Below are 23,883 nucleotides of genomic sequence, written 5' to 3'. Positions count from 1 at the left end.
GACCAAAGCAACGTTTATCGGTAGTACAAATGTTCTCAGAAGGCCGAGAAGATGTGAACGACGAAAAGCGTTCCGGACGCCCGAGCACTTCCACAACAGACGAAAAAATTGATGAAGTGAAGAAAATGGTATTGGCCAATTGTCGAATCACCGTTAGAGAAGTGGCTGAGGACCTAGACATATCGATTGACTCGTGCCATTCGATTTTTTTTTTTTTTCAATAAATTGGGCATGAGACGGCTGGCCGCAAAATTCGTACCAAAACTGCTCAATTTCGGCCAAAAGCAGCATCACATGAACATTGCTAATGAGATGTTGGACTCTGCTCACGACGACCCAAATTGGCACCAGAGGGTCATAGCTGGTGACGAATAATAGGTTTATGGTTATGACGTGGAAAACAATGTTCAGTTATCTCAATGGAAGCTGCCGCACGAACCAAGACCGAAAAAAGCGCGCCAAATTCGGTCGAATGTAAAAGTTTTGCTTACCGTTTTCTTCGATTGCAGGGGCGTTGTGCATCATAAGTTCTTGCCACAGGGTAAAACGGTCAATAAGGGATATTACCTGCAAGTTATGCGAATTTGCGCGAAGCAATCCGCCTGAAACGCCCGGATTTGTCGAAGAACAAAAATTGCCCCTGCTCTCACATCGTTGCTTGTGTGCGCCTTTTTGGCCAAAAACAGCACACTAATGATGCCACAGCCACCGTATTCCCCAAATTTGGCCCCCTGTGAAACCGAAGAGGCCCATGAAAGGACGACGCTACGCTACGATTGACGAGAAGAAGACGCCGTCGAAGGAGAGGCTGGACAAGATAAAAAAAAATGATTTTTTGGAGTGCTTCGAAGATTGGAAAAAACGTTGGCACAAATGCATAATATCTCATGGGGACTACTTTGAAGGGGACAAAATAGATATTAAGAATTAATAAATAATTTTTGAAAAGAACTCAAAATTCGCGATACTTTTTGAACACACCTCGTAAGTGTATATGTACACATGAATATCACATTGCAAGAATAAATAGCTACAAAAAGTACCCCAAATAATTTCATGTGAATTGTTGCTAATAATTTCGTCATTAAGTTGTAAATTTAACGGGAGTACCCATTTGTTCAGGCGATTCAAATGAATTATATTAGTAGTAAGTATGTAAATTCTGTGCAAAAGTAACCCGAACGTTTACTCGTTACTGCTCCAACCAAAACTCTCTTCTCAATAGCAGGTGTTTTTTAAGATTTTGAGAACTTAAAATGATAACACAAAACAGAAATATTGTTGAAATGAATTGTTTTTATTATAATCTGGTAGATAATTTCATGATATTTATTTTTTGAATATGATATCCGGCATATGTCCACCGCGAATACGAGTTATATGGTCCATTCGATCAGTCCAGTTTTAGCCGTATAGCGTCAATAGTGGCTTGAATATTGCAATGCATCGATTACCAAGCGCGCTGTATAGCAAGTTGCGCCGTCTTGTTTCGTCGATTTTGAGCTCATGAATTTTTGGAAACAACGGCAGCTCGCCTTCCTCTTTTCGAAAGAGAGGACTGAGATGCCGCCAGTGCTCTATGAACTTTACGAACAAATTTATTTTTTTGCAAAGTAAATTTCCGCAATTTGGAAGCGTTGTTCTGGTGCTTGCTAACCTTGCTAAACTGAACAGAAATGTCAATACAGTTTACCATTCTCAGCTGTCAAACCATAGCTATCGATATATAAAAATCTCGTGCCATTTTGCACGTTTACAGAAATCTTCAGAAATCGCCTAACCCATTTAAATACAATTTAGTTGGTTCCAATTTGAAATATAGGATAATTTTGAGCCCGATAGGTGATGCTGTTGTCGAAAATTGTTATTATTTTAGATTCCCTATCTAAAATTACATGCATGATAGACTATAGTATTGGACCCGATAGCTTCATTGTCCAAACATAATTTTTTTAATGGAAATTGTTTGTAACATGAGCGCCCATGAAAATATGTGTGTTGGGCTGGATACTTTTAGATCCGACGCAGATGTGTTGCATGTATGAATCTGCAACTTCTCAGAATCGTAGAATGCCCGTAGTTTAAGTCAAACCTATAACCCTCAGATAAATCGTGTCTCCGTCAGCGGCAACTTTATCTGCGGTGTTGTTTAAATTAACTCATTCCAATGGGCCAACTGAGGACGAGAGCTAAACTCATGTCGTCTAAATTCACTCCTCAATATTGGGTTTTTCCGAATGCTTCTGATTTAACTATACTCAGCTACTTTACTTTGCCAGAAAACAGCAAACAGAGGATCGAGTTCTGGATATCTTACATATATCTCCACGAAAAAAAATCGATCTCCGCTTTGAGAGGTTTTGCAGATAAGCCGCATTCAGCGGGCTACTCATCATACAGACTACTCAAAAACTTTCCCTAACCGTAAGAATTAGTCGCGTAAGAGACTACTCGACAGCCTCTTCTCTCCAGTTCGTCTAATAGGTCGTTGATAATAAGTATCCATACTAAAGATGAAAAACATCATTTTTTGAAGTACTCCTACTCGTTTTAGAGACACACTTCTGCATTCTGCCGTGAGCTTTCTGTTGTTCGGCATTCGTTAGATTGAAAGCTCGCCTGATATCGAAAGAGGCGTCTACTGCGAATTTGTTTTGCGAGAAATACTTCTCTCGAGAAGGGCATCGCTTCAAATGAAGTTTTCCAATAACCTTTGAAAGAAAGTGATCAGCACCCTTTACTGATCGTGTCTCCAATACACGCAATAAGGATAATGGCATAGGTAGAAGAAAGAGTTGAGGGAAAATTTCAGCAACTGAAACAGTTTTATAACAATGCAATTAAAAGTTCGTACTGGCCTTCATGAGATATCCCCCATTGCCTCATTGCTGGAAATATTGTTTTACAATGTAAAAAATACTTCATTTTGCTTTGAGTTTTCCTCGATAAGATCTCACTAAAAAAACTAAATATAATTATTAAAGAAGCTGCGGTCTTTTTGTACATAGCGAAAGGGGCGGAGAGGCCACACAATTAATGGGTAGTCAATGAGAGAAGTTTCTGTTTTGCGCCTTGTAGGCATTAAAGCACTTTCAGCATCGTTTGCAGGTGTCTTTTGCTTACTTGAAATTTGCATCATAAACCTTATAAAAAACTGTCATAATTTTTTTATCACCAAGTGCAGTCAACACGCTGTAAGGACGTCTAGCGTACAGCCTTGTTGCGGCATGCTTAGCTTTAAAGTGTTTACTTGACTTTGAGTTGCCTTACTTCGGAACCGGCCTTAATGCGAAGTTGACTCTATACCGGTTTCGCTGCGCCACACTGCTCCACTCTTGCAAATGTTGCTACGACTTCTTATTATACCAACCCGACTGTAAACTCATCAATAATAAAAAAAATGCAAATGTTGTTTTGAATTCACATTTATTTTTATATACAAATGCTGTTTTTATAGGTATACCCACATGCATACATATATACATGTATATATAATATATAAGTAATATAAAGTAAAGCTTCTTACGAGCGAATGCGGTTGGCTTTTGTTGGTTTGTTGTATGGAATTATAAAAATTAAGTATAAGCAATAATATCTTAACCCAACGAACCCTGTATAGTATTTTTGTGTTTTTGTGTTTTTGTATACTTGTTGTTTTTTTAATTAAATAGTATTAAACCTATTTAATGCTGTTTAGCAGCAATTACGGTTGGTTAAGACAGTAAAACCACCAAGAAATTTAAAAAGTAAAACCGAAATGTACAACAATTTTTCTTTATAACTGGAAACGCAATAATTTATGTCCCGATAAACCCCAAAGTGTCAAGAACAAACAAAAGTTTTGACTTAAATAAAAGCTAACTGAGGCGCGTTTGACAGAAATGCGACCGTGGTGAAGCGCATACAGATTGGTTGAAAAGTATTGACTGCAACGCCTATTAATCAGCAAAAATTAAAGAAATTTATTTGTTTAATATCTCAACTTTCATTTAAGCACACAAAGTAATTGTATTTCGAATTGCCAGTTCAATTTTTGCTTACAAGCCATTTTAAGTTGCCGTGTCAGCGTATTTTTTTACAATGAAAAGAACCAAACGCAGTGCAAAAACTCTTAATTTCGGAAATTTAATCAGCAACATCAGCAAGATTATAAAAAATAATGGAAGTGGTGTATCGATGCGTTTCAGAGTTTAATCGTAGTTATACAAGTACAAGTTGTACTCCCCCACATAGTGAAGGTCCTAAAAAAGCAAAGATAGCAGAAATTATTAAGCAAGCGTAAGATATTGTTAGTGAATATCCTAGTTTACAATATTTGTGCTAACAAATTAGCTATCACCAGCCATAAAACGAAACAAGAGCGAAAATTCTCTCCCAGAGAGGAGAAAAAGCAAAAAAGTTAACGAACTCACAATTTTCCATAAATCGGTAGAAGAAGAGATATCAGTTGAGATTGTTATAAATTTACTTCATATGAAGCGAAGATCCTTAAAGTCATATGCTCACGTTTTTTGTTGCTAAATTTTTAGTTTTCTGACTATAAATTGCAGTACTTCAAGCCGGCGCAAGAGTTGAACTGACCAAAAAATTACATCCACCAAAAAGTTATTAGTTTTCTTTACAAAAAGCTTAACCATATGATTTCAGATCACATATCGGCTGTTTTAGCAGCATGAGAATTATCGATATCAATAAATATGGTTTGACAGCTAAGAATGGCAAACTGTGTTTACATATCTGTTCAATGTGAAAATTTATTCGGAGAGGTTCATAAAGCACTGGCGGCATCATCTGTCCATATTTCGAAATGAAGAGGGAGCTGCCGCTATGATGAATGGTGAGCGCTATCGAGCCATGTTGACTGAATTTTTGTTTGCAAACAAAACATTGCTAAGCATTGACGATGCATTGACTCCAATAAGACGGCCCAACTTGCCATATAGCGCGCCTAATTTCTGTTTTGTATTATAATTTTAAGTTCTCTTACAAAACACCCTATATTTTCGAGGCTGGCTAAAATTTCTCAGTAGCACGAAATGAACGTTTCTCTTGCAGTGAACTGTCACTTTGCTCTCTCAAAAATTAGGAATAATTATTACACATTTTTCTGAAGCTTCATTATTTTAATTTTTTGGTTTAAGGGGGTCTTCTGGTCTCGAGGCCCTGAAATGAAGGGTTTTTTTGGGGATTGATTGTGACAAATCCTGTGAATATTTTCAAAATTTTTTTTTTTTATTTTAAAGGTACATGTCTTGGCTTTTAAAAAATGGTTTTGACTTTGAAAAAAACTAACACCCGCGACCTTGAAATGGCGCTGAAGACGTCCACCTCCAAACGAAACAGGTCTCCATTTTGGTCACGGTTTTTCCACCTGGGTAATCAGAAAGCAAAAATTAGATATGCGTTGTCTTCAGAGTTGCCCTGGTTAAGTTTTCCCGTGACAGATTTTTTTTTTTAAATTTTTTTCAAAAGTTATGCAACAATTTGCAAAAAAAATTTTTTTTTGCTCATTTTTTGAACTTTAAAAGGTTATAAAAATGGAATGAAAAAAAATTTCAAAAATCGTACACGGGGAAACTTAGCGGTAAGTTTTCCGAACCTTTTAAGACCAAAACCATTGAAATCGGAGTATAACTACTATGAAAAGTGTGACCAAAATGCTTAAAAAACACGATTTTCGGGGAAACGCGTTTAAAGATAAAGTTTATGATGAAAACGGCCGGAGGAGGGTACACTTCGGTGCCCAGAAAAATGTGAAAAAATGCGATTTTCAAAAAATCCTTTCTGTGGCGTATTCTCGCATACACATACAACAAAATTATGCAAAAAAAAAAATCGATTTTTTTTTCGCTGGAGACCAGAAGACCCCCTTAATCCATTTAGCTTTAGATGCTGAATTTTTAGAATTTTTTCAATATATGTATGTATAAAACAAAAACATATTTAAAAACTAGTTTGAAAGATTTCTTTTTATACGTCATCAAACCTATCATTTGATTATAAAAACAAAATTCACTAAGCGGGTTACATATTTCTTGAAGAATGAGGCTGAATGAAAAAAATGACAGTTTGAGCACTGTCACTGCTGGCTGGCACATTTATATCATTACACTATGGTTTGGCTGAGCGTGGAATTATTGATGCCATAGAGATCGGAGATGAACATTGTACTGCACTTTACATGAAAAATTCCATATGGAAAGCTGTTCAATTAGTGGCACAGTCGTTAACAAAAATTAAATCAAAAAAGCTTCTCAGCATTTTCTGTCGATAGATAAATTGAATAATTAAAATATGAATTTTTTCGAGCACCCACCATATTCAATAGATTTAATTCTCAGCGACCTAGTACCCATTGAGAGACTTGAAACAATCTCCGCGAGGAAAGCGTTTTTTGTCAATGAATAGAAGGTAACGTGGAGCAGCTGTGGAACAGTATTCTGCAGAACTCCAGGAAAACCATTACAGAGATGAAACAATCTAGTTGGAGGATTATTGGATTATGTGATAAGGTTGGTCCATATAGTGGCTTCTTTTTAAAAAATAAAAAAAATAGCAAAAATAAATTTAGAACAAATTTATTTCGGTATATTATTGGTATATTCGAAAGAGCTGGTGTTTCCATTATGGATTACGATTTCATTGATGTGGGTGTCTCGACTGCCTGAATCTTTGATGGATTATTCGCATTATATCATTCCTTCACGGCACCTCACAAAGAAGATCTAAAGGTGTGATACCGCAGCTGCAAGGTGGCCAATTGACATCGCTGAGAGGGCTAATAACACGATTACCGAGCTTGGCGTGTAAAAGATCGATTGTGGCATGGCGATCTTTACTGCAAGCAAAGATCCTTCAAGTCCATGGCTTCGCTTCAGTTTCCGGTCACAAAAAATCTGTTATCATGGTCCCGTAGTATTCAATGTAGACTGAAACGGCGTTTCCAGCAATATTTTGAAAGAAAAAATAGCTAATACTGTCATCACTCCGAAATCCGCACCAAGTATTGGCCTCTGGATGATCACCTGAGGGGATGACGTTCTCTAGATATGGCTTTTTTGCTTATTAATGGAGCCTCGAGATGAAAATAAACTGGTCTATGCAACATTGACATTGCAAAAAAAGGAATATTATTCAAGCGTGCAAGGACTAATTTCGTTCCACGAAGATACATTACAGACATTGTGCCAAGATTTCCAGCTCGAAAGAGTTGTCACTGACAAAATAATGATGAAAGACAGTTTATGTCCTGGCCCCCTGTATGGCAGCTGAAGAAAATTATTTATGTATATATAATTAGCGCGTAGGGTGTACCCCTTTTTGGGTGTTTGGCCGAGCTCCTCCTCCTATTTGTGGCATGCGTCTTGATGTTGCTCCACAAATGGAGGGGCCTACAGTTTCAAGCCGACTCCGAACGGCAGATATTTTTATGAGGAGCTTTTTCATGGCAGAAATGCACTCGGAGGTTTGTCATTGCCTGCCGAGGGGCGACCGCTATTAGAAAAATGTTTTTCTTCATTTTGGTGTTTTCACCGAGATTCGAACCGACGTTCTCTCTGTGAATTCCGAATGGTAGTCACGCACCAACTCATTCGGCTACGACGGCTGCCGTTTTTTATTATTTACTTATTCATATTAATCAGCACTATAAAGTACGTTAAAGACTAGATAGAAGTAAAGGGTCTTTCAAAAGACGCGCCCAGATGTGGTTTTAAAATAAGCATTTTAAGTGATGAGTTTTTACTGTGTTTCACTATTTTCTTTTCAAACAGTTAAGTAAAGTCTATATGAATAAGCCAACAACGATTCCAGAGCTGAAATACAAAATTCAGATCGAGATTGCTGAACTCAACGCGGTAGTTTGTGAACGAGTCCTTGTAAATTTTAATTCTTGTATGTCAGCCTGTAGTGAATATTAAATAAACAAATTTTCATTTCAAAACTCACATTCATCATTCAACCAACTAGGAATTCTCAAAAGTGCAAAGTAAATAAGCAAGTTTCAAGCTTCACACCGGAAACGTTTTATAGATAAATATCCGAAACGAGATATTTTATAACGGGTGTGGTTTTTGAGATATTTAGAACTTTCGATAAAGTTATTTGTCAATCTAGCCAAAATATTAGCCATTTGTTTCTTTTGCTTTTTTTATTTGAAAATAAAAGCGAACCCAAAAATCACCTGTTCACCAATATAGGCACCATACTCGAATATTGGCACCAAGCCTGTGTTGTTTTTCGACTCTAGTTATTCTAAAACAAGCATTTAATTTGGTTATTTATGCATTTGACTTCCAACCCAACACGCTTGGTTACATACGAGGTCTGGTCCATTAGCATGACAATTGCTCGACTGCTGCTCATTAGCTAACCAACTTCTCGGCTTAATATACTTGTTCAAATTATTAGGTATTTTTGAAGGTGAATATTGCCAGTTCTGGCAGCTCCTACTTATGTGAGCTTTAAAATTTTTTCATAATTTTTATTGTTTATACAGCATTTTTTTATACCTCGTAGTGGTAGTTATTGATTTTAGTTTTGACTTCTTGTAACTCTTCACTTATGTTCGGTTATCTAATGGCCTAAAATGTATTTTTTATGCTGATTTTATTATTTTATTTTAATTTACAATCGGTAATTCCAAATATCATTTGCCTTTGCAAATTTGAATAAATATTCATAGAAACTCATGTCTGTCTTCTCAGCATTCCCTCTCAAGAATTGATAGAATTAATTCCTATCAAGTTCGCTTTAAGGTGTTTATACAAAAATTAATATGCAATCAATTGGATGGCGATTATATTATATTTTAGTATCTCTTCGTTACCAGTTTTTCAAATGATTTTAATAATGTTTTATCTTTTTTTCGAAGAATCTTCATTAACCTTTGGTTAATATGCTTTGGCACGACTTTCGTGCATGCTTTGAAGGCACTTACACATACTTTTGCATGCGCTAATGACTGTTTTATTGTAGTTGGCGTGTTTGGTAGTTTTCAATTACTAATGCGAAAATTTCCGGTTTATTGAGTTCTTGTATCTTAAAATACATATACGTTTATCGTATGCGTCAAAACATAGGGGAGCATTTTCAATAGTTTTCATATATATGAGAAGTTTGTTATCATAACGACATTAAATTATTAAATTTTGTCCTCAACTTTTCTATGTATAACTTTACTACTGACAAACGCACTGTTTTTTTTTTTTTAATACAAACATAGATACAATATAAAATACGTAACAATGTTTGTTGACACTGCAACACATAAACTAACGAGCAGTACAATTTTGGTAATATAAGGAGAATTTTGTGAAGATATTTTCATAGTCCCTTCCTTAAGTTAACAGCCATCATGCCAGATCATGTGCAGTCGTCGACTGTAGGGCGACTGTGGGGATCTTGAGGAGTGAGTTGAAAATATCTCAAAGGATTTTATTCTTGGGACGTAGTATATTTATATTACTTTGGATGGCGCAACCCCATAGTTGCACCCCATAGGACCACACAGGCTTTATAACTGTGTATATATAGATATTTTGTTATACATAGAAGACGCAAATCAAGCGTCCAATTAGCCATTTCATTTTTATTATCTTCTTACATATTCTTCAACCCAAATGCTACTAATTAAATGTTTCCCAATGACAAAAAAAATATATTTCAAATCGAAGAAATATTTAAAAAATGAAAATAAAATGAACAAACCTTTGAATTCACTACTCAGAAGGAAAGCAATTATTTTTTTATGTCTAGAGTTAAATGGTACTGACATTAGAAAAAAAAGCAAAATATATATTTTTTTAGTATCATGCGCTTAAAGGTGAATTCCAATAAAGCTACATTATCACGCAATAAATATTACTTCAATCTAATATAGAGTATTGATTTTGAATCCGATAAACGAGAGGTAAAAGACAAAAGCTATCGTCGGTTATTTAATGGTAATAAGCCAATTAATTGGCAACGAGAGAGAAAAATGTGAGGAATGCAAAGCTAAACGAGTATTTTCTGCACTCTCTCCAATCGATTTATATGAACTGCGCGATAAGGTCTGCAGATAACAGCAGCGTATTCCAATTTAGACCAAACAAATGAGGAGTATAGAATCCTGAGTGCATATGGGTCAGAGAGTTGCGAAGAATGCGGCCTAACAAATGCAAGCATGGCAATTGACTTTGAAATAATATAACTTATATGCAAAGCAAAATTGAGCTTTGAATCAAAAAGCGCTCCTAAATCCTGAATCTCGTCGATCGATTGAAGAGTGGTATTAGATAAATGGTACGCGGTAATACGTGGCTTGGGCAACTTAGAAAACGTTACTTCAAAGTCGATTCATTACTTATTAAGTTCTGACTGTAAAAATACTGAGTCACTAAGGCAACTCACCCCAGAGTAAATTTTCAAGTCATTGGCATAAAGAAGAAATCTCGTTGAAGAGAAGAACGAGGAAATGTCGTTTATAAAGAGAATAAAAAATAATGGTCCTAAGATGCTACCTTGGGGAACGCCAGAGGAGGCAATAAATGGTTTCGATGAAATACCATCAATAACAACACTAGAACTCCTGTTGTCCAAATAAGATTTAATCCATTCCAAAGAGATAGATTTGCCAATTTAGCAACTAAGATTTTGTGGTAAATCGAATCAAAAACTTTAGATAAATCACTGTAAATTACATCCACTTGGACGCCACGTTCAAATTACTCTGCATAATGCCTAGAAATCCTTTTAACATATTATTATTTAACAACGCCCAAGGGGGTGGCAGAAACATGAATGTGTAAACTTAAAAGTGTTATGAATTCTAGTTGAAAGGGTATTGCTCTTGAAAATTAGAATACTTGGCTTTTGATATATTATATATAAATAGTTATTTTTGATTTCACTGTACACATGGTATTCTACATTTTTGTGTATCAAATAAAGTCAAATAAAGATAATCCATTCGAAGTTATTATTGACACCGTACAAAATGCATCCCCGGGTTATTTGCCTGGCTTAAAATAGGTACTGCGTTATCGTTCGCAAATAAATTCAAATAAATAAAGCCGCAAATGAGTTCCCTCTAAAACTTAGGTAACACCCTACTATCGCCGGTTTTCACACTCACCCTATATGTCATATCATATCTGAATCTTTGATAATACGAGTAGTACAATACTACCTCTTCTGGGTTTTGCATTGGTATATAATCATTTTGCATTACGCTATTGAACATGGAGCCTTCATGCCGCGGAGTTTGACCTTCCTCAAGAAAGTACTTCAGAATGGATATTGAAAAGTGTTGAGTGTTATTATTATTATTATTATTAATGTTAAAGGATTTAGCACTTCGACCTGAAAGATCTATTGTGCCCCCTTCATGGATTCAGACCATTTCTCTGAGCACAATAAATTTTAGCACAATGACGACAGTAATCCCATTGTCACCAAGTTGTTCCTGTACCTGTTTCGCTCAGCAAATTAGCGTTGAGTGAATGCTTTTAACTGACAGGCTGAGATGTGGGCTTTAGTCGTCTCTAATGGCAGGCATCCGTTATCGCGGGCAAATTCTAACTCCCTAAATTGCTGGAGCTCAGTCTACGATGCTACATATGGAAATTACTAATTTGCTCATTGAATACTTTCATTTAATTCATTGCAGTTCGTTATGTCATTCAATAAATTTTTTTTTATTAATCGACGCTTAAACTCATTCTTGGGTATTTCACCTAGCTCCTCATCCAATTTGAGGTGAGCCCTACAGTTCGTGCGACCTACAGTTCTATGCCACCTTTTTATTAGGAACTTGTTTATGGCAGAAATACACTTTGCCATTACCTGTCGAGAGCCAGCCGCTATTATAAAAAGTATTTTGAATATTTTTTGCTTCGTGCCCACAACGGGTTTCAAACTCGAAAATTGCCGATTAACAACTCAATTTTTATTTTAGTTTCATTGTAGCCGAAAAATTTAGCACAAGTCAATAGTTATATGAAATCTCTATGTTCTTCTTCTTACTTTTGCTCATAAGATGAAAGCAAAACGGGAACTTTTAAAAATATTCAAGTAATCCATTATTAGTTATACTATTTTGCAGGAAAATTGGGAAAAAATCATGGCCGGTGCATATCCTGTTCATATCTTTCCATAAAAATGTTACAGTTTAGATGATTGCCCAAAATTGCTTTTATTTTTACGATTTTACAACTTAATTTTAAATGCCTTGTGGGATCATTAAAAATTAACAAAACAAATTTTCACTATCTTTACAGACACTCGTAAAATACTTGGAATTACACGAAATTGCACTTTTCACAGCAAAGGCTTCAAATTACATACTTACAAACACATAAGTAAAAACAAGAGTGAAAACTTTGCAAAAATATTAAAAACCAATATTCGTGTGCAAGTTTGTTGCAAAAAACGGTTAAAGTGAAAAAAAAGATTCGAAAAAATCAGCAAAAGGTTTTCCTGCAGCGAAAAAAGACCACAATGAAACCAACCAAAGAAAATTATAAAGTCATCAAATAAGGAAGTGCATGAAGAAAATTGTAAGTGCAAACAAATCTCTAGATACTGTCGTGCATGTATGTAAGTGTGTATAACTAACTGTTAGGGAGTCGCAGCGATTATATTACACGCCGCAAATTGCATAACTGCAAATCACTTTGCAGCCACAGAGAAGCGAAGAAATAGAAACATAATACAAAAGCCACAGGAGCAAAAGAAAAGTGTTAGAGATCAGATTTGCGGGCAGAAGAACAAAGTAGTCGCAGAAAAATAACTAGGCAAGCGGATAGTTGTGAGAAGCGCAGCGGTAACGCGGAAGAATAAATTTGCCGAGGCAAACGCGTCGCAAAACCCAACTGACTGTACATAGGCCGCAAGAAGGTGTATACGGGTGCAGGGGTAAGAAAAATAAGACGTAGCAAAGGAAGTAATCACTTGCCCGGTAAACAACAGCAATTTAAGACAGTCAGACTTTATGCACGCACACTCGAAGTAGAGAAGATCGAAGGCGAAAAACGAAAGAACCAGCTTCGAAAAACAACCAGAAAACGAAAATAGGAATAATGGCAACGAAAACTGTTATAAATACAAATGCACCTTCAGCGCGTGGCATCTCTATTGTAATTGACCAAGATCAAGCAACACAACAGCACCACCAACAACTTATTGTCAATTGTCAGCAAGAAACGTTAAGGTCGTCACAGAAAGCTGAAAATGGCAAGATCACCATCTATCAAAATACAGTCACAACAAGAACACAAATGGCACCAACACCGTCAACGGCAATAACTAGAACAGTGGTCACTAAGTTGCAACCACAACCAAGTAAATTGGTGGCGTCAACAAAGACAGCAACAACACGAATTGGTGTTAACCATGGTCATAATTATCCATATAACGAACGTAACAATGATGATGTTGCCGGTAGTAATGAAGATCCAAATGATGAGCGCGCATTTCGTCGTTCATTTACCATTCAAAGTGGTGAGTTCGGAAATGATCAAAAAACTAGTTACACCACAAGTAAGCACACAATTGTTACCTCTACCGCAGTCCCAACTTTTCCACACTTACTGTTGAAAGTGGCTAATGAAAGAGGAAAATCTAGTAATGAACATAGCAGCAGCGCCGGCAACTCCGAAGAAATGGTCGAAACGAATGGAAACGAAGATAATTTAGTTAGAGCTGGAATTTCTGTTGGAAAATTGCAAGTAAATAGAAATGTTGCCGTTGCCGCTAACGTTGCTGAGGCCACAGGTGTTGCGAGCGTAAATAGTCAAAATGGACAGAGCACAGACATAAGCACATCGGCTACAACCAATACAAAGACAACAATAAAACCGACTGTAAATGGTCAAACTAACCAGCATGGCATGATGATCATACAGTGCAATGTTGATGATGAACATCATCATGACAATAACGAAGAACGTGATGAGGCTGCACATGATCGCCATACTAATAATTATGATCATCATGATCATGTTGGATCACTTGTTGTGGCAGCGACTGCGAGTGCGCCGTCTAATATAAATCACAACGAAAGTTGTGTGACTAGTGTTGTTGAAAATGGTCAAAACGCGTTTGAACGTATTTGTACGAATGGCCTAAGTGGTAGCGAACGTGATCGCCATGAAGCTGGTAATAGTCTCTGCAATACAGATGTCCAACAGCAGCTGGAAAGCACAGACGTGAACGCGAATGCGAATGCGATTGTCGCGAACAGTCCAACCACGGCAACGGCTAAGGCTACGAAAGCAGATTGTGCAAGTGCACTGACCGTAACAGACGCTGTACGCAGACGCAGTGACGATCAGACAAATGCGAATTCAACGCAAACGCTAACACAAAATCAAATAGAAGCAACTCAATCCCAATTGCATGTGCTGAAGATACAGATTAAGCCAGAAAAAGTGAATGAACAAAACGAGAAACAAGTGACAGTGGTGACCCTTAAAGAGGCACAAGTGCAAGAAAAACAAAAACAACAACCAAAAACAAGCCAAACTAAAGAACTGAATCGTATAGCTCCAGTGCATATAACCGAAATACTTGAAGAGCAGAGTGCGCGTCCACAACCAACGGGTGAAAGTGCGTACGATCTACATTTGAACAGCGAGAAAATGGTGCAGAAGCCAACTACAGCAATGTCAGTAACGGCAACGCCAATGACGGGCGCATTGGCGTCGTCGACAATTCTTAATTCGGGCGCGGTAACCGTGTCGGGCGGGAATGCAAACACAAACTTGAATTTGAACACAGGCGCAATCATCAACGGCAATGCAAACAGTAACGGCACAAACAACGGGCACGCGAACAACACGATTACATCGGGCAATACAACTGTCACCGAACTAAATGTGTCAAATCCTTCGTATTTATACTACGTTATGTCCAGTGGCCAGTTTTCACCTTGTGACACACTAGATAGCGGCACTGGCAGCGATTTGGAGAGTAATGGCAATATCACACCAGGTACACCATCACCACAAAGCAAGCTCCAGTGTACACTTGATAAACTTAAAGCAGCTGCTCAATCCTCTTCACAGAACAGTACAAATGGTAGTAGTGCACCAAAAATGGAATTACATATGAAGGCCACTAAAATACGTCTAAATGGGAGCGCTAAGAAATCAGCGTTGGGCTCCTCAAGCTCCGCCACAAAGTCACATACAAATGGCGACCATGCACGCGCTGGCAGCTTCACTGATAGTGAGGAAAGCGAATCGTCCTCACTCAGCTGTGATTCACTTCATTCCACCGAATTTATACGCCAGTCATCAGTTTCGCCGACAACTCAGAAAACGTGCGGCAATACTGCGTCAGCGGCGCACGTCAAAATGTTGGGCGCCTTCTTGCCAGATTCTTTGTTGCGCGATATACGCGATCGCAAATTTCCCACAAACGATTTTGAGGCGAAATATGGCGATGGTGGTAGTGTTGGCAGCGCTGATGGTGGCAGTGAAGGGGATGGTGATGGTGATGTCACTACAACTCCTTTGCCCGATGTCATCAACGAACAGGATTACATTCGTGTTGATCATGCGAAATTCTTAAAGGAACACAACAGCAACAACATTGCCGTTAACAACAGTCACAACAATAAACGTTTGTCGCTGCCAAATAAAACGTTCGTATTAAACGCGGATAACGGTACATTTGTCGATGTGAAAATGAATTCGATGCCGCGCAAATACGAAGCAGATAAATATTACAATTTCCATGTGAAGGAGCATGAAAATTTTCGTAGTTTCGATATTGGTGCTGCAGCCAATCTTGGCGGTGGTGATCTGGAAAGTTTTTCCGAATATGAAACGAAAAGTTTACACGACGACGCCTTCGCAGGCTATAAGGATATACGTTGTGGCTCGGCCACATCAACCATACGTTCGTCGAAGGGAACGGTGCGCGGAGTCAAGAATCGTGTGCGCAATGGAATAGCCACATTCTTACAAATGCAGCAGCCAAATGTTAAGGTAAGTGTGAATGTGGATCTTTACTAATAGCGAAATAAAATGAAACATTTTAAATACTTTTAAGTCCCATGAACACCTCTAGAGCTAACAAATAAAGAGGGTCCAAGAGACGGGTCTAGATTTTGTTTGAAAATAAAGCATCTAAAAATGTAAAAATGTAGATATTTTCAGGTTTCACTATTTTTATTAAAAATACGACTCTTAACAATTGTATGTAGAAAACTACATGTTTCAAATGTCCAACATGAGTGCGTTCTACAGCTAAAATCCTAATCGATGAATGCATAATTGTTCCTTGTCTATGCTCGACAGAATCAGTTTCTTAAAAATTTTTAACCAACCTTTGAATTATCGACTCATTCGGACCATTTTCTCCACCAAAAAAATCAGTCATTTTGCGATATGTTGGTTTTGAAAATCGAACAATTTCATAATATATTTCAATAATTTTAACACATTTTTCTATGTATTCGTATAAAATTGTAAATCTGGTCACTTGACAAATGTCAAATATGACATAAAAATGCACCGTCTGGGAATTATTGACTACTTACATCTGGGCGTTACCTTTTTTCAATATTTCGAAAACAAAAACAATTAAATATGGTGTATATACACATTTTCAGCAAACTATTCTCTTTTTTCTAAACAAATTGAACGTTATTTACAAAAAAGGTTGTGTACTCATGGGATCACCTGAATAGTTCGTAGATATAGTTTCCTAATAGCGGTCGCCCCTCGGCAGGCAATGGCAAACGTCCGCGTGTATTTCTGCATTGAAAAAGCTCCTCATAGAAAATATTTATCTGCCGTTCGGAATCGGCTTAAAACTGTAGGTAGCTCCATTTGTGGAACAACATCAACACGCACACCACAAATAGGAGGAGGAGCTCGGCCAAACACCCAAAAAGGGTGTACGCGGCAATTATATATATATAGTTGGACATGCCGTAGCCGAATCTACGTGAAACACCCAAATGAAAAAAAAGTTTTTTCTCAAAATCGTATCTACAGCCTTATTTGGCTCATATCATTTGTAATACATATGAATTTTGAAGTTTGAAAGAGTCGACCCGAGAAGCACACTCAAGCTAAAAAACTCTGGATAGTAAAAGGATAGTCAAGGACAGAATGAAATAGATGATAGGATAGAATAGAGACCTAGAAGTAGCAAGATCTGTGAGAATTTTCAAAATTCTTTGGGAAATTTGAAATATCCTCCAGTTTGCGAGACCGAATATTACGAATTCTCATGGCATTGGAACCCAAAATTGGTAGCCTTGCTCTAGCAAAGGCAGAACACTCACAGAGAAATTGCTCAGTGATATCTGCCTTCTCTAAGTAAGACATTGAAATCAGGTCCTCAGTGATTGCAATGGTGGTAATAATACCGACCATCAACTGAACGTCTTTTCTTCCAAGTTTTAGAAGAAAGTTTGACAGTTTTCTGTTCGGGCTTGTCACAAAACACTTTACAATTCTGCAGCGTTCTAGACAGGATCATCGCTCTTTAGAGATGAATAATTTGGTGCGTACTCTATAAGAAAAAATTATACTTTGGCTATTTAACAAATATTCCACTAATATTTTTAGACAAACAATATACCAAATTTAATTTATTTGTTTTTAAACTTATTCCAAGTGACCGTTATAGAACAACCACTATTTTTATGCAGTACAAAGCATAAGAACAAAAAAAACATACTGAGCTGAATTTCTCTTCGCACAATATATAAAAAATTGAGTAAAAATTTCATGTGAAATGTTGAAGCCAATATGGATTTTGGAAAGGCCATGAAGAAATTTGCCTTAGTTTCGCATATTGTTAAAATACTTTGGAAGTTTTGATTGACATTGAAACAAATATAATATAATTTAAAAATATTAGCACCCTTAAAGTCAAAATAATATATGAGAATGTATAAATTTTATTCCAATCCTAAAATAACTTAAAAACTTTTAGAAAACTGTTGATTAGATTCCTAAGTAAGGACTTTAAAGGTTTAGTCAGTGTAGACTTAGCTTAACTTAGCATAAAGCCACTTCTCTACATATAGAAAATATGTACAAATGATTATTTTGGAAGTAAATTTATAAACAAAAAACTTAGAGAAATGTTTATTTGAAATTCTAAACAACGGTATTAAGTAAATAAGGAACGTTTAGAAAATAGTAGCCCAAAATATCATAAACCTCTAAAACTGCATAGAAGTGTGTGAATAGTTTTTACACAAATAAATATAAATAAATAAATACATAATTGACAAATATTCTATTATGTGTTCGGCCGAGCTCCTCCTCCTATTTGTGGTGTGCATCTTGATGTGTGTTCCACAAATGGAGCCTACTGTTTTGAGCCGACTCCGAAAGGCAGATTTTTTTATGAGGAGCTTTTTCATGGCGAAAATACACTCGGAGGCTTGCCATTGGCAAATAAATTTAATAATAATAATAATTGATATGACATCTATGAAAGCAAATTAGAAGTATAAGTAAAAATAAGCATTGGGTGCACACAATTTATAAATCGATATCAAATAATTGATTTTTAATTTTTGTACACGCGCGCATTTGCGCACAAGAGTATCACAATTCTATTCTCATAGATATAGAATATTTTTGAAAAGAATGTTACCTGTAATTGAGAATCAAAATATCATTCCTGAACATCAGTTTGGGTTTAGAGTTGGGCATGGCACACCAGAACAATGCCACAGAATTGTGAATGTTATTACAGATGCGATTGAAAGAAAAGAATACTGTTCTGCAACCTTTCTTGACGTACAACAAGCATTTGACAGAGTTTGGCATATGGGACTACTCTTTAAAATTAAAAAACTTTTACCAGCACATTTTTACTTAGTGCTTAAATCTTATCTAAGCGACAGGCACTTTTATGTAAAGCACCAAGATGCGTCATCAACGCAGGTGTGCCTCAGGGTAGCGTTTTAGGCCTAGTCTTGTATACGATATTTACTTACGACATGCCGACAACAGAAAAGGTAGAAGTGGCGACTTTTGCTGATGATGCAGCCTTCGTCGCATCTAGTGAGTCCCCTGCAGAGGCCTCCTCCCTGCTACAAAATCACTTACACACTTTGGAAACTTGGCTCAATAAATGGAAAATTAATATTAATTATGAAAAGTCTATTCATGTTACATTTACACTAAGAAGAGAACAATGTCCTCCAGTGTATTTAAATGGTCATCAAATTCCTACTAGCGACACAGTCAAGTACTTGGGAATGCATCTTGATAGACGCCTCACGTGGAAAAATTATATTAAAGCTAAGCATCAACAGCTTAAAAATAAAACCAAAAGAAACGAAGCCATACACATGGATCTAGGTATTCCATTTGTTAAGAGATAAATCTCAGTATATTCTAAGAGATACATTGAAAGATTGTCAAATCATGTAAACACAAATGCTATTTGCTTGTTGGACACAACCAATGAAATTAGACGATTAAAGCGCAATCATGTCTTAGACTTGCCATTCCTTTAAATTTGTCAATTTAATAATAATAATAAAAAAACAAAATCAAAGAAAAACGAGCTAAATATGAAATTGTTAAAATGCTCCATTAAATTTTAAAATTCTAATATAAGTTATAAATGAAGTAAGTTATACAATTTTCGAATAAAAATTAAATCTAATAACATAAAATATGCATAAGAATTGTAAAAAGAAAAAAATTCTATAGTTTTCTATGTAGTTTTGCACCAGTGTAAATACTATGCTGTTATTAGGTAATAAGATCTCTTTTGCTGAATATCTGTATTCTAAGATAGATTGCAAATAAAGTATTTCCATTAAAAAAAAAAAAAAAAAAAAATAGATAAAATAATTATATTCTCAAATAGATAAATACATACGAGAATGAGAATGATAAAAGTAGTCTATTTAGCCATGTCTGGCTATGTGACTGTCCGTGCACGCTAAAATTCGAGAAAAATATAATATATTTGAATGAAACTTGGTAGACTTATTACCCATTGTCCAAAGTAAGTGGGTATTAGAAATAAGCGAAATCGATCTATAACCACGTCCATCTCCCATATAACGGTAATTTTTAACATGACAATTATTCACTTTTGATACAAATGATTAACCCAACAACAAAAAAATTAAATGCGATGAAAAAACTGCCACGCCCTTTTTGAAGTCAATGCAACTTAATAAAACTCCCCAAAATTAAAACACATATTTCTCCCCACCTCATATAGATCCAACGTAAATATTATTGAGGTCGGATAAAAACCACGCCCACTTTTTATATGTTAAGACTTAGTTTCCGTCCATCTGTCTGGTGTTATATTAAAAACTATAATTTTCACTGTCAACGAGTTTGTTTGATTCCATAAATTAACAGCCAGCATTAAATTACAATAAAATTTATTAAAATGTGTGTGAGTGTACAAGGTTCAGTCTGGACCAAGGTTAACACTTCCTTACTTGTTAATTATGTTAATAATTATTAATACACCCATTACTTCAAAAATGTAGAATTAGTAATTAAATTTTATCTTACATTTGAAATAAGCCGTGCTTCGCAAACCGAGCCACTCATCTGCCCAAAATTAGGTTAGGTTTAAATTATATGTCATAGTCTTCCAATTTATTTAAAAGCGATTACTTTTTAATGCCGAGTGAAGTTTTGTGAAATTTAAAATGGCAGGCCAATTTTTGAAATTTATTACATTAACTGGAAACTCGTTACATGGAGGTTTGAGATCACTGAATATGAATTTGAGGTAAATTTTTTCAAATACGAAATGGGGCTTCCGATCTATTCGGTACATATACATTAGGGCGGGTCGATTTAAAAATCGCTCATTGCTCTGTGAAAATCGTATTCTAGGGATCAAAATAAGAAACTTTGCCGAAGGAACCATACCTCTAAACGAATTCTGATGTCCCCCAATTTGGGTCGAACGAAAAATCCCACTTTGACCCATTTAGAATGCTCCAATCGAGTCCAAATGTATGACCGACCCCCACTAACTTTGGACGGCCGATCCACCCATGCCAGTGGCACACTCCCTGGTACTCCACTGGGGGTTCCCCATACAATAATTTCAAAATATCACCATTTTTGGCCTTTACATGAGAAAAGAAACTAAAAAGTTCGACCCAAATTGGGGGACATCAGAATTTGTTTTAGAGGTATGGTTCCTTCGGCAAAGTTTCTTATTTTGCTCCTTAGAATATGATTTTCACAGAGCAATGGGCGATTTTTTTGCCTACTCACAAAAGGCATTAAAAGTTCGACCCAAATTGGGGGACATCAGAATTCGTTTTAGAGGTATGGTTCCTTCGGCAAAGTTTCTTATTTTGATTCCTAGAATATGATTTTCACAGAGCAATGGGCCATGTTTTTGCCTCCCCACAAATCGACCCGGCCTAATATACATAGGTCTCGTAAGAATTACCATCAGAGATCGATTTTTGTCTATCAGCTTTTGAAATCATCCATTTGTATACTAAAAATCGTACTACGATGATATACTCGTCTATAAGTATGTATTATATATAAAATCATCCTGAATATCCAATGACCCAGCCTCTCCCTGAAAAATGTTATTCGACGTAGTGAAATTACGCGAATTAGGCTCTCTTGCAAAATGTAACCTACGTATGATTAATCCCTCCGCCGTGTATTCTAAGCAAAAGGGAATTTCTCACAATTATTTATTTGACAGTTATCTGATTAAAGCATATGTCATTCTTCAAGCTTTCCCACATGCAACCTCGCTCATTCACAAAGTAAACAAATAAGCCAAAATAAACCAAAATGTGTTAAAAGCATGTCACAACTCATTTGAAAAAGCAGCACATTTGAACAATAGCTGACAGAAAGACTCAACAGCTGATTTACAAAAAAACATACAACGAAATCTACTAAAAACAAAGAATTGACAACCTTGTGGAAAAATAATGGAAACAATTGTCATAATCCAAAATCTTTCAGTTACTTAAAATTATGCACATAAATTTGTGAGTTGATATGCATACATACATACATAAATACATACATTCATATATGAACATATTAATATGTATGTATGTTTTAATATTTTTTCTTTCATTTATTGCATTAAATTGTTTTAAAATCGAAAATTGGAACAGTTTGGCGGAAGTGCTAGGCGTTTATTGCAATATTTGATTACCTGTTATGTATGTGTGTATGTGCTTATTGAAAATTTGGCTTTTGAGGCGAATAAGCGTGGTAAATGTGGGAAAATCACATATGAGCAGAAAAAAATCTGAAAAAAAAGATATTACACAAAGCGACTTGAAAGTGTTTAATTTCGAAATATTGTCGTATAGGCTGCTGTGGTGTGTTCCAAATTCTTTTAAAGTTTTATACCTGATTTCTACCTCAGAATTACAAAACAGTAACGTTAGAAAGACAGTTCTTGGTGCATTTGACTCGACTTTGGAATTCTCTTCCCCAAGATTTAGTATCTGTAGTAGTATGAACACAGTCAGACGCGAGCTTCAGAGATATATTAGCACTAAGAGAAATCATTTTAATTCATAACTGATTCATAAGTAATCTTAACTTGATTTGCTTTTCCTCGAGCATGTAACTTAAAATATATTTGTAAATTTTACCATGAAAATTGTAACCTATTGTGACTAGCACTATTAATTATAAGGTTTACTCTTGCTGTGTTAGGATTGAATCACCAAATAAATCAAATAAACAAATAGTGATTACTGCTAGTCGTGCAGACTACCGATCACCACCATTTTTTTTTTTTTTTTGTTTTTGGTGGGTGAGGTAGGGTTCAAAATGCCTTCGCACTTACAGCGACCATCGTCTACTCTGTCGGGTAGTGTGGCCATTAAAATGATCTCCCCTTCTGAGGAGATCACCACCATTTCGCAATGCTCGCGGATAAACAATTATTTGGGTAATTTGGGGGTAAACGAATAAATTGGTGGTTTTTTGAACACATGAGCAGATGTTGCATGCTTTCATGTGAATAACTGAGGCTTTTAAAATGAAATCCCAAACTTTCAGACAAAGGCCTTGAAGCAATTGAACGGAAAAGTTTAATCATTGGAATTCAAATAGTAGATCTTCAATCATTCATCCTAAGAATTCAAACAAGGAGTACATTTTTTACATATTTTTTAGTAACTACTACTTTAGTACTACTTACTTTGAATATATTACGCCAGTTTCCAGCGTAACGTTACCAAGGTTTCTTGGACGAAGAAATGATGTCATGTGGTTTCTCATGAGAGACAAATTTTCTAACTAGCAAATGGAAAGCAACGATTTTATGTCAAAAAAAATTGCGTAGATTTGACGCAAACCTGATTAATTTTTCCATTTATGGTTTGTAAAATTTTTGATTACAGCCTTTTAGCGGTTGAAAATGCGTGATATTTTATAAATATTAAATGTTTTATAAATATTAAAAAATAAATAGATTACAATTTAAATAAATTTTAGTTGTCCGTTTTTTGAATTTTTAATAGAGCTTTTTTTTGAAGAGCTGTTATTAGTTTTATAATTAAAATTCTATAAAAAACAAAATAAATAATTGGCGCGTACACTTCTCGTGTTTGGCCGAGCTCCTCCTCCTATATGTGGCATTTTAAACCGACTCCGAATAGCAAATGGTTTTTATAAGGAGCAGGAATACATTCGGAGGTTTTCCATTGTCCGCCGAGAGGCGACCGCTATTAGAAAACACTTTTTTTCTTGTTCTCTCTTGTTTTGACTGGTATATGGGTTCCCCAGATATTAGAACTTTTTTTATTCTACCTTTTTTCTTTAATCCTAAATCGTTATTTGGCGAAAAACTACATGACAGAATACAAACATTTTGAGATTCGACGACAGATTTTACATAGGGTTTGGACAGATGGAATTGGATTGTATAATAAAT

The 23,883-nt window shown here is 35.9% G+C and overlaps 1 protein-coding gene across 1 annotated transcript in view; it reads left to right on the top strand.

Moving 5' to 3' along the window:
• Positions 1-23,883, top strand: part of LOC128858427 (probable serine/threonine-protein kinase DDB_G0282963) — a 120,427-nt gene that overhangs the window by 4,863 nt on the left and 91,681 nt on the right. Inside the window, exon 2 of the mRNA XM_054094691.1 lies at positions 12,261-15,974. Coding sequence (XP_053950666.1) covers positions 13,062-15,974 — 2,913 coding nt within the window. The 5' untranslated portion in view covers positions 12,261-13,061. The remainder of the gene's footprint in view (positions 1-12,260; positions 15,975-23,883) is intronic.

Source organism: Anastrepha ludens, chromosome 3, assembly GCF_028408465.1.
Source record: "Anastrepha ludens isolate Willacy chromosome 3, idAnaLude1.1, whole genome shotgun sequence".
NCBI classification, from domain to species: Eukaryota; Metazoa; Arthropoda; class Insecta; order Diptera; family Tephritidae; genus Anastrepha; species Anastrepha ludens.
Note: the sequence above shows the minus strand (reverse complement) of the source record. Positions and strands in the feature narration are given on the sequence as shown.